Source organism: Macrobrachium nipponense, chromosome 2 (genome assembly GCF_015104395.2).
Source record: "Macrobrachium nipponense isolate FS-2020 chromosome 2, ASM1510439v2, whole genome shotgun sequence".
Lineage (NCBI taxonomy): Eukaryota > Metazoa > Arthropoda > Malacostraca > Decapoda > Palaemonidae > Macrobrachium > Macrobrachium nipponense.
This window is the reverse complement of record NC_087201.1, coordinates 117,361,054-117,373,310: the sequence shown is the minus strand read 5'-3', so window position 1 is coordinate 117,373,310 and position 12,257 is coordinate 117,361,054. Positions and strand designations below refer to the sequence as shown.

The following is a 12,257-nucleotide window of genomic DNA, read 5'->3' as shown; positions in this document are numbered from 1 at the left end:
CCACACTATAAATACCACCCAGTCGAATTACAGGACTGTGATAGACCAAAAAAAAAAAAAGGTAAAATAACAATAATAATAATAATAATAATAATAATAATAATAATAATAATAATAATAATAATAACACCAACAGAACAAACTATTCGGAACCAACCAGAAAAGACTATACAGCCAACTAAGAGGGGAAGACAACCACCCAGAAATTCCTGAAGCCGAACCAAGTAAGAGACTCTGGGAAAACATATGGAGCAATCCGGTATCACACAGCAAACATGCAACATGGCTCCAGGAAGTCAAGGAAGAAGAAACAGGGAGAATAAAACAAAGATTCACAGACATCATGACAGACACAGTCAGACACCAACTAGAAAATGCCAAACTGGAAAGCCCCAGGTCCCGATGAAGTCCATGGATACTGGCTCAAAAACTTCAAGGCCCTACACCCACGAATAGCAGAACAACTCCAGCATTGTATCTCAAATCACCATGCACCCAAATGGATGACCACAGGAAGAACATCCCTAGTACAAAAAGACAAGAGTAAGGGAAATATAGCCAGTAACTACAGGCCTATCACCTGCCTACCAATAATGTGGAAGTTACTAACAGGTATCATCAGTGAAAGGCTATACAACTACCTAGAGGAGACAAACACCATCTCCCACCAACAGAAAGGCTGCAGAAGGAAGTGTAGGGGCACAAAAGACCAGCTCCTGATAGACAAAATGGTAATGAAGAACAGTAGGAGAAGGAAAACCAACCTAAGCATGGCATGGATAGACTATAAGAAAGCCTTCGACATGATACCACACACATGGCTAATAGAATGCCTGAAAAATATATGGGCAGAGGAAAACACCATCAGCTTCCTCAAAAATACAATGCGCAACTGGAATACAATACTTACAAGCTCTGGAATAAGACTAGCAGAGGTTAATATCAGGAGAGGGATCTTCCAGGGCGACTCACTGTCCCCACTACTCTTCGTAGTAGCCATGATTCCCATGACAAAAGTACTACAGAAGATGGATGCCGGGTACCAACTCAAGAAAAGAGGCAACAGAATCAACCATCTGATGTTCATGGACGACATCAAGCTGTATGGTAAGAGCATCAAGGAAATAGATACCCTAATCCTGACTGTAAGGATTGTATCTGGGGACATCAGGATGGAGTTTGGAATAGAAAAATGCGCCTTAGTCAACATACAAAAAAGGCAAAAGTAACGATAACTGAAGGAGGATAAAAGCTACCAGATGGGAGCAACATCAAACACATAGATGAGACAGGATACAAATACCTGGGAATAATGGAAGGAAGGGATATAAAACACCAAGAGATGAAGGACACGATCAGGAAAGAATATATGCAGAGACTCAAGGCGATACTCAAGTCAAACTCAACGCCGGAAATATGATAAAAGCCATAAACACATGGGCAGTGCCAGTAATCAGATACAGCGCAGGAATAGTGGAATGGACGAAGGCAGAACTCCGCAGCATAGATCAGAAAACAGGAAACATATGACAATACAAAAGCACTACACCCAAGAGCAAATACGAACAGACTATACATAACACGAAAGGAAGGAGGGAGAGGACTATAAGTATAGAGGACTGCGTAAACATCGAAAACAGAGCACTGGGGCAATATCTGAAAACCAGTGAAGACGAGTGGCTAAAGAGTGCATGGGAAGAAGGACTAATAAAAGTAGACGAAGACCCAGAAATATACAGAGACAGGAGAATGACAGACAGAACAGAGGACTGGCACAACAAACCAATGCACGGACAATACATAAGACAGACTAAAGAACTAGCCAGCGATGACAATTGGCAATGGCTACAGAGGGGAGAGCTAAAGAAGGAAACTGAAGGAATGATAACAGCGGCACAAGATCAGGCCCTAAGAACCAGATATATTCAAAAGAATGATAGACGGAAATAACATCTCTCCCATATGTAGGAAGTGCAATACAAAAAATGAAACCATAAACCACATAGCAAGCGAATGCCCGGCACTTCTTGAACAGAACCAGTACAAAAAGAGGCATGATTCAGTGGCAAAAGCCCTCCACTGGAGCCTGTGCAAGAAACATCAGCTACCTTGCAGTAATAAGTGGTACGAGCACCAACCTGAGGGAGTGATAGAAAAAGCGATCACAGCAAAGATCCTCTGGGGACTATTGGTATCAGAACGGATAGGGTATACGTGCAAACAGACCAGACGTGACGTTGATTGACAAAGTCAAGAAGAAAGTATCACTCATTGATGTCGCAATACCATGGGACACCAGAGTTGAAGAGAAAGAGAGGGATGGAAATAATATCAAGATCTGAAAATAGAAAAAAGAAGGATATGGGATATGCCAGTGGAAATCGTACCCATAATCATAGGAGCACTAGGCACGATCCCAAGATCCCTGAAAAGGAATCTAGAAAAAGTAGAGGCTGAAGTAGCTCCAGGACTCATGCAGAAGAGTGTGATCCTAGAAACGGCACACATAGTAAGAAAAGTGATGGACTCCTAAGGAGACAGGATGCAACCCGGAGCCCCACACTATAAATACCACCCAGTCGAATTGGAGAACTGTGATAGAGCATAATAATAATAATAATAATAATAATAATAATAATAATAATAATAATAATAATAACAACAATAACAATAATAATGATAATGATAATATTGCTTTTACTTATGGTAGGCATGCTTGAACTATTAATGTTCTGACAAGCTGAAAAGGACCTCAAAGGACAGGGAAGCTTTTGAGCAAGGAGGCATAAAGAATCCTTAGGCTCCAAGGAAAATGTAGGTGCCAACAGTTGGACAGGAACCCTGTTTCAGGGTTGGATGAATGTGAGAATGGGTATGAGAGTCCACATAACAGGAGCACTAACCATTTGATGGCTAAGGCAGATAAGGGAAATGAGATATGAAACATAGCTCTTTTCAATTATCTTTTCAGTGAATTATTAGAATAATTAAATATAGGAAGGTCTTGGACCAATGGAAAAACAGGGTGCCCATAAAATCTTTAGAGAAAGAAGAAATACTGCTGTCTTACACTTAAGAAGTTAGCCTCAAATCAAGTCAACTCTGAGATTCCAAGCAGCATGATAAGTGAAATATCACAACTTTTTAATTAATATGTATTTTTCATAGCTAACAAACCTGAGGTCTTAACAATATGATAAATCTTCAGGTGCCACTGGAAACCAGTTAAAGACAATCAAAGACTGTAAATGCAAGGAATCTGTGGCATCTGCCATCCAATGCGTGGGTTGAGGTGGAAGCAAGTCGAGAGACTGCACTTGCAACCCAGGATGACACATAAGAGGGCTGGCTAGAGGTGGGCAGTCAATGTTAAGACCTCAGGTTAGGTTTATTAGCTATAAAAAATACAAATTAATTAAAAATCTGTCATTTCTTCATACGCAGAACAAACCTTGTCTAAACAATATTACAGACTCATACTTGGAGGGAGGTATGAGAATCCTGAACCGACTGGGGTTTCAGCACACAAATGAGATTGCTAAAGAAGAGGACCTAAGCCTTTGAGATGTTAGATATCTTGATATCTAACGCTCAGTCCACTGGGTTCAAATATAGTGAAACATGACAAAGATTCATTGAATCATGGAAGTCCAAAAGACCTGTATCTATTCAGGCAACAAACCCTGTAGGCCACAAGGAACAGGTTTGTCACCACTCCTCACTCCCCTTGATGTGTATGATGTGTCTATTCTTCAAACTGCCCATAGGTATGAAGAATGGAGAAAAGAGAAAGAAAAAAGGCCAGTCAACTCCCTGATTCACTACTCCACACAATCATCTTAAAAAAGATACAATCTGTCCTGCTACGGGCACTGGATGAGTCACACTTATTGAAAAGTCACCACTCGACCCAAGGAAAAACGTGTCCAAGGATCTGTGGGTAACATTCTTCATGCAGAGGAAAATGAAAGTGGTTTACGGCAGTCATGAACCAGCATTCAAATCCTGTGAACAGATAAGTATCTTAAAATGCCAGGGAGAAACTTACTCCTCTGGTGTCATGTGCCTCTGCATGCACCCAATTGGTGGTAGAACTTGACGATGATGAGTCGGCTTGTCTAAACACCCCATTTAGAAACCCCAAAGGGTGTTCTAGGACACCTCTTTCTTGCCCTGGCCTGAGTCAACATGAAGTCTACGACACCTAATCTATAGAGATGGGACATTCAGATAACGACGCAGTGCTTGACGGGGGCCCTGTAGCTTTCCAACTCTTCCAAGAAAGCCAAGGTCAGAAGGAAAACTGCTTATGAAGTCAGTTTCCTGGGAGATGATTGACATTATGGGCTTGAAGGAGAATGAGAGAGCATACTCAGTACCAAAGTAAGGTTCCAACTGAGTAAGGTCCCAAGTAGGAGGTCTGAGTTTCCTAGGTGAACAAGAGTGCTCCAAGCTCTTGAACTCTCCAGATGTGCTTATCGCAAGCAAGTCCTGTAGCACCTCGCCAGTATCAACAGAAGGAATCTCCTTTGTTTTGAAAAACATTCAGATCTTATCTACTGAACAGGCATTCAGAGTGGGGTGAAAGCCTTTCAATGACACCAATCACAGCAGCAGACAGCTTATCTTGTAATAACCTTACACCTGAGTTGTTTTTCCCCATGAAAAGTTCTCCATAAAAATATACTGAATCGACCCCAGAGATGAAGAGATGAAGGTCCTAGTGACTGGCGGCGTCTCTCTACAAGAAACTGGCAAAAAAAGGCTGCGCTAGGGAGAAATCTCTCTTGGCCACTCAGCTTGGGGTTAAGACTTTGGAGCTTGACAAAGGGAGTTCCCCTTAATTCATCACTCTGAACTGTTCCTGTACTCACAAGCCTCCTCCAAAGGATGGAGGTGCTCATCTCAAGAGCTCCTGGCCTTGGGGGTATGGAGCGCACAGGACAACCAAGTCCGCATCAGCGTGTTGGAGTCGAGCGCAATTTCTTGGGACTTTAGAAGGTCCAAGGAAGGGTGTTTGGGCACGCCATCGTTCAACCTCCCAGAGAGTTCCCAGAAAGCAGAAGGGAGTCCTCTGCTCCCACGAACAATTCTGGGACCATGAAAGAAGACCTCTAGCCCCTGTCAAAGATTCCTTCTCATTACTTTGAATGCAAAATGGTTCGAAGATTCTTCCGCACAAAGAAAAAAGAAAAAAATTTCTTCAGAAGATGATACCTATTTTTTAATGCTGCCGACATATCTTCAAAACAAAATTCAGCTCTTTAATCTCTGGAAAAATGTTAATCTTTCTGTTTGCAGGTCACAATCTTTATAGCCCCACCGACTAACAACAACAAAATTTGTTTGTATGTTTTTGTAACAATATATGAATGGATTTTCTCCAAGTAGACAGAAGAGATAATTAGATCATTTAAGGGCACGTACTATGACAAAATGCTCAGCACAGATAAGTTCTAAATATCCCTACTGTCAACTTGTGTGATGTTAAGAGTAATTGCACTGTAGACAGGGAAGAACTTGAGCTGCAAAGGAACGTGCACCTCCAACAGAGGAAACATCCTATAAGGTGATCCCTTAGGATGTCATATGACCAGTATGCTACCAAGTGGGGGAGACATCCTATGATGATAAGACATGGACACCACCCTTGACTGAGGAACCACTGTGGTGACATTCCTGAGCAATGCAGCGCAGGGCTAAGACGGATCTTAACTACTGCAGAAACAAGAACACTAGGATATTGACTTACATCACTGACCTAGCCCAAAACCAAAATCTTGAAAAATATGGAAAATCTTCTCTCAGAATTCACGAAGCAGAAGAACATGCTCTGGTAAATCAAAGAGCAGGGGTCCAATAAATATAAGCTCAAACCAGCTAGACTAGGCTAGGCTAAGATTGGCTAGGATAAGATGGAGAGAGATGTTTAAACAAACTAGGCTAGGCCTAGAACCCAACTGCTTAGGCTAGACCAAGTCGGTAGGGAAAGGTTGAATTTGCTCACTATGTGTAGGCTAGGCTAGGTAGCCTAAGAACTTGACCATGTAGGCTAGGCTAAGATGGAAAAGCTAGGTTTGGATTAACTAAGCTAGTGCAGGCCAGGGTAAGAACCTACCCATACTTTGGACTAAGAATTCAACCACTTAGGCTAAGCTAAGATGTGAAGGTCAATATTCTATAGGAACAATCCAATGTAAATAAACGATGAAACAAGAATTCTTCCTACCTGTTAAGGGTTGAAGTCTTGGGTGAACACAAAGGCTTCCAAATCCCACAATGAAGTCCGTACGGGCTTGATTGAATGGATCCACTGACTTCCTCTGGAGGACGTAACAGTTGATGATCAATCCCATATGTTGAAAACATGAAACATCTGACTGAAGTTACCAAGGGAACTCCTGTCAGTCTTTGCTGTGGTCAAATGGCATTGCACAGGCGTGCTCAACTACCTTTGTGAGGACGTCGTCCCTACCACCAGAAGGACTGCACTCTTGAATGATGGTTTAAGATCTTGAATTCATCTTTGACCAGGAAGAACCTGGCAGGCGACCGTGCGACAAATCACGTACATGGCCGCGCAACAAATCACGTACATGGATGTGTGACAAATCTCGTTCATGGTAGTGAGACGAAACATACGCAGGAACGTGTAACGAATCATGTACACAGTCGTGTGATTTAGAATAATGCACATGTGAACGTCAGATGAACATCACACTCTTGGCCCAGAGGAGTTTCAACTCCTGGCTCTGGAAGACGAACGGCGTAAATAAGACCTCCCCATCACGTACACAGTAGAGCAATGAGATGCAAAGGACAACAGCCTCACGTTCATGACCATTACTGGAAACACATCCGTGGGGATGCAGAAGAGGCATGCTGAAGTCTCTAGAAAAGGAGAATGTCTAGGAGGCCTTGGAACAGCAACCTGAGAGGGGACCACCTTTAATTTCTAAATGGAAGCCTTGTTATCCTACGCCAAACTCAAACAAGCTGAGGGGATGCTGTAGAAACTTCAAGGTTACTTGAAACTGGAAAGTAATGATGAATCAGAGTTCCAAAGAAAACCAAGTGAAGGAAGCATATGAAGCAACCTTAAGTCTCTTAGATTTCTACGAAATCAAAGAACTTGGAAGAGCAAACAATCCACGAACAGGACGAGGGTTGGTTGCTTGCTCTACCCAAGCGTCCATAGAGACAAGGAAGAAGATGCTACTTTGGGAAAATTCCTGAACTAATATCAGACTCAAGTTCCTCTCCAACTCGCTGAATCCAAGGACATCAAGCACCAGGTGCAGAGAACTGTAGAATCCTAAAGAGAATCTCGACTGGAAGACACCCCAGCTTGTTGAGGATTGGCAAGCATCAAAGAGGAAGGCAAAGATGGAGAAAAGGTATTCCTTCACCTCCAAAAGCAACCAGAAGGCCTCCCCCACACACATACACATCCCCCATACATGTGAAGAAAGACGAAGAATTTCCCAAGAAAATCCAACGTCGAAGATAGCGGAAGACAGGTCGCACTTCTCTTGAATCGACCAATCAAAATTATAACATCATAAGAAGCCATGATGTCACAGGCCCTTCCATGACATCACACAGCAACTACTCTTAGAGAGAGAGAGAGAGAGAGAGAGAGAGAGAGAGAGAGAGAGAGAGAGAGAGAGAGAGAGAAACATATTGCATGTAAGAGCAGAAAACATATTCAAAAAATATCATACTACAATTTTATTATATAAAAGGAGTACCAAGTAGAACATCCTTAAATGACGAAACGTCAAGAGACGAGAAGCCACATTGTAAAAGTCGTCGGTAAAGTTAGTAACCCAGCATGACGATGTAGCCTTATATGCCAACATGAAGGGGCTCCGAGGATGGTAAGGAAAGCGAAGCAGAGGGCTCTCAAGATCTGAGGAAAGCACCACCGCCGTGACCTTTTGTCAAGGCAAGAAGCAGGGCTGACAACTGTACAGCCTGCAAAAAAAAGAAATAATATGCTTTACCCCTCAGGAAAAGATATCTTCTCTCCTGAGATAGGGAAAAGAATCACATTTATCTGTAAGGATAAAGGGAAGGGAGTGAGCTATTCGACTAAGGCCCCTCCCCCTCCAAAATGATAGGAAAGAGATGAGATGGCAATCATAACTGGTCTTGCAAGCAGATGGGCCAACGCAACTGGAGATCGTCTGCCATCAAAGTTCATGTTGAGTTAGTGTAGGAATACTGCTAGAAAGCCGAATCCTAGCATATGAATAGTGTCTGCAACACGAACCCATAACGTCTCGAATGTTCCGAATCATAAATTCTGAAAGACTAAAACATTACCACGTCCCAAAGAAAATGTTTAACAAGATATAATTAAAGAGAAATAAAACATAAATGTCTCAACATAATGTTTCAATATACTATCTTCAATATAACAAGGGCAAAATGCTAAAGAACAAAATGCAGCTGGCCTCTCTCTCTCCCTAAAGGAGCAATACATATCCCCTTGAGAAAGACGGACTAGCATTATACATAAAACAGCTGATGACGAAGCAGAGGAAAAGGCGTGCAGCACATCTGCAATTTGCAACTGTTCCACAGGAACGTGCACACGGGAATCCTGGAAGGCTGTATAAAAACATTGACCCTCACAGGACTTCTGGGTTGGATAAATATGAAACAAACCATTAGCTTAGGTAAAAAAAAATGGCTTGTGGGGAGGAGAGCAAAGTGAAGGTTCACTCTCCAAGGTGGTTGAAGAAAGACTGGTGTCACTAGATTCAAGTGCGATCTCTCGACTTTCTTCCACCTCAACTGCACATCGGATGCCAGATGCCACAGATTCCTTGCATTTACAATCTTTGATTGTTTTTAAACAGTTTCCAGCTGGTGGCAGAAGATTTACAATATTGTGAAGACCGAAGGTTTGTCCTGCATATGAACAACATTTAAGTAAGCAGGAGTGCACACTACCATTGTGTTATTGGACTATGGCTGGCTAGTCTAAGACAGTACATCATAGAAGCACAGTCATACTTAAAACAGTCCAAGGACCGATCACAAGTAGGTACACAGATGTAACCAAGGCAGTAGTCGAGGAAAGCACAGAAACTTCCTAACACACCTCTGAAAAAGTACAATCAGAAGAGTCAAGAGTCAAGGTTGGTCACCCTCTCCCGAAACAACCTGGCAGGCAACTGGGCACAAACTGATCAGATACAGGCAAGCTCATGACCTGCTCCATCTTCACAACCTATGGTTAATTGTCCCCGTGAACAGTTGCACTGATCACCACTATTCTTGGCAAGGAAAAAAGGAAATGCAAGTAAGTGGTACCCATGCCCATTTACTCACTTACCACTTGTTATGAATCGTGTTACCATGCTTCAAAGGTTGGACCAGATTTTGCTGAAGGTATATATGCACACAAAAGACAAATTTGAGTACCCTTGTAGGAACAAATTACATTTGAACATTCCAACTTTAAGTGAACGTCAATTTTAAGTGAACTAGGGTACAGTATATGTAAGTCAATATAAATCAATGAATATAACTATATGTACAGATCATTCAATATGAATTCTAAATGGAACGAGTGAAGAATCTGAAAACTGATACATATCACTTTATATAGTAAAATTGTAAGGGTCTGCATTTATATACAAGTATTATAAGCTCAATAAATTATTATACATATTTATTTTGCACCCCAGAATAGTAAGTTAAGCTATAATTAAGTATATGATAAGCTCTGCCTTGTAACCAAATCGTCAAACTGTAATAAAAACGTCAATTAATTCAGTCATCAAAGACCCTATCTGCAGACAAAATCAAATAAAAGTAACTGTACATACACTATTCTACAATACATCTTGATTATGAACTGACTTGTATAAATTTTGATCATCTGAAATTCCTCTCCACTTTCCTGTTTCATGCTTGGCATCATACAGCACCATTTGCTGTTTATGTTGTAATGGTTTAGTTTACGTTTGTCTAGAAAGTGCTTAAATGAAGCTTTTTTCATATCTGAACTCTTTACAAAAGAAAAAGTTCCTAAATTACTTCCTCAGTACTTTCCTGTTATTGACAGCCCAAGACCTTACTACACTATTTCCAAGCAAAGCAAAATAATGAATGAAAATATAGGCAGTCCCCGGGTTGCGACGGGTTCGGCTTACGACGTTCCGAGATTAAGGCGCTTTTCAATTATATTCATCAGAAATTATTTCCAGGGTTACGACGCCTACAAAGCTGATCTGGCAGATGAAATATGACACCAAAAATGCAAAATAATCAATATTTGAAGGATTTTTTTATGCAAAATACAATAAGAATGCAGTTTACATAGTTTTGAATGCACCCAAAGCATTAAAAGTAAGGTTTTCTTAGGATTTTTTATGATGTTCCGGCTTACGACGGAACCCCCGTCGTAACCCAGGGACTGCCTGTATGCTTTAACAAAGGATTTGACTCCTAGGGTGGAAAAAAACATTATTTAATGAAAATGCTGACTGAAATATTGTAAATATGGCAATGCAAGACAATAGCATAAGCTGACAGTACATTAAGCATTTGCAATGCTCTAAGGAAAACTAACATGTATCAACATTGGATATTAGTAAAATCATGGTATGGCACATTTAATTAATATCTTTGCAAGGTAGTCAGATTTATAACTCATTTTCTAAAAATCAACTCTGCAAGCTTCTCAGCAAAAACATCATGTTTGAAATTGTGTATGGTAAACTGTTTATGAATATCAGTGATTAAGTAGAAGAGTCACACAAACTATAATAACCTCATGTCCTAAAAACAAAATGAACTATAAATGTAATAGAGACAAAATGAAACTATAATGTAACACAGAGTACTTACTTTGCCAAACTAATAAAAGGAAATATTGCCACATAGTATGTGACACAAATGACGCAGATCAACCAAAATGAAAATGGAAATGTCAGAACATCTGACAACTTTACTTTCTCTCCTGTCTCAGCTTCACTAATGTGCAGGACAGATGATCGTCTCTTATCAAGAAGGCACAAGATCAGAGCACATACTAGGGATAACACACAGGTACCAGCAGCTTCAGGAATAATAATAAAAAACATTAGGATACTGCCAGAAATAAACAATCACAAGACATAAAAAAACATTGATACAAAAACTTAGATCATCTGTGACTTCCACTTTGGATTCACTAGTGCTGTTCTGGTAGGCAGCAAAAATTTTCTTTAAAATGTATTATGAAAGTAATCTTGAAAAAATTATTTATTCATACAGACCCATTTCTTATAATATATATACTCCAAGTGTCACATAAAATCCCAGACACATCATTCTTCAAAAGAAGAAAGAAAAAGGTCATCTGTGGTCAGTAGCTTGAAGCATTTGCAAATGGTTCCCTAAGTCCCAATGCATATTCAGATCGTGAAGTAGGTGCTTTGATTTTAAATATGACATTTTTTAAATAAATTTAGGTTTTGTATATACTTACCGAGTAACTACATAGCTACAAACTTCTACTTTTGTGGCAGCTTACGATGAAATTCGCGGTAGCGCTTCTTTTGTTTTTGAGTAGGTAACCAGCCCTACCCACTTTCTGGGGAAGTATAGGTACAACTCAGCTAAAGCCATTATTAATTTTTTGCTTTATGTCCATAAGCAGGGAGGAGGGCAGGCTCCATTCATGTAGTTGCTTGGTTAAGTACATACAAAATGTAATTTTATTGTAAAAATGTCATTTTTGTATAAATAACTTACCAAGTAACTACATAGCTGAATCACACATTGACAGAAGGTGGGAATCATAGACATTTACAGTAATACCCCAAATTTACATGAGGTTAGGTTCCTGACTCCCTCACGCAAGAGGAATTTTCGTATAAGTTTAGCACGGTCTCTAAAAATGCTAATACGTAAATGCTTACTCCTAGAGTTTGAACACTAAATATGGACCTAATCATACTCCCTAAATATTACTCTAACTTTTAAATGAAATTACAGTTACGTACTGTAATTTCATTTAAAAGTTAGCTTATTACATTACCTTTAAAAAAAAGAAATAAATGGTTGGTAAAAATATAGGTGTGTGAAGATTACATACCCACAGAGAGAGAGAGAGAGAGAGAGAGAGAGAGAGAGAGAGAGAGAGAGAGAGAGAGAGAGAGAGAGAGAGAGAGTGTTACATGAAAATCATTGATCGCTAATCAGCAACACCACAGTCCCTCCTGTCACATTTACTTCATTACTTGGCATATTTGACA

The 12,257-nt window shown here is 40.3% G+C and overlaps 1 protein-coding gene across 4 annotated transcripts in view; it reads right to left on the bottom strand.

Annotated features, from left to right (window-relative positions):
• LOC135220929 (major facilitator superfamily domain-containing protein 1-like) overlaps window positions 1-12,257 on the bottom strand; it is a 178,478-nt gene that overhangs the window by 66,527 nt on the left and 99,694 nt on the right. For all 4 annotated transcript variants that reach the window (XM_064258585.1, XM_064258589.1, XM_064258587.1 and 1 more), the window contains exon 7: window positions 10,867-11,077. In XM_064258585.1, coding sequence (XP_064114655.1) covers window positions 10,867-11,077 — 211 coding nt within the window. The remainder of the gene's footprint in view (window positions 1-10,866; window positions 11,078-12,257) is intronic.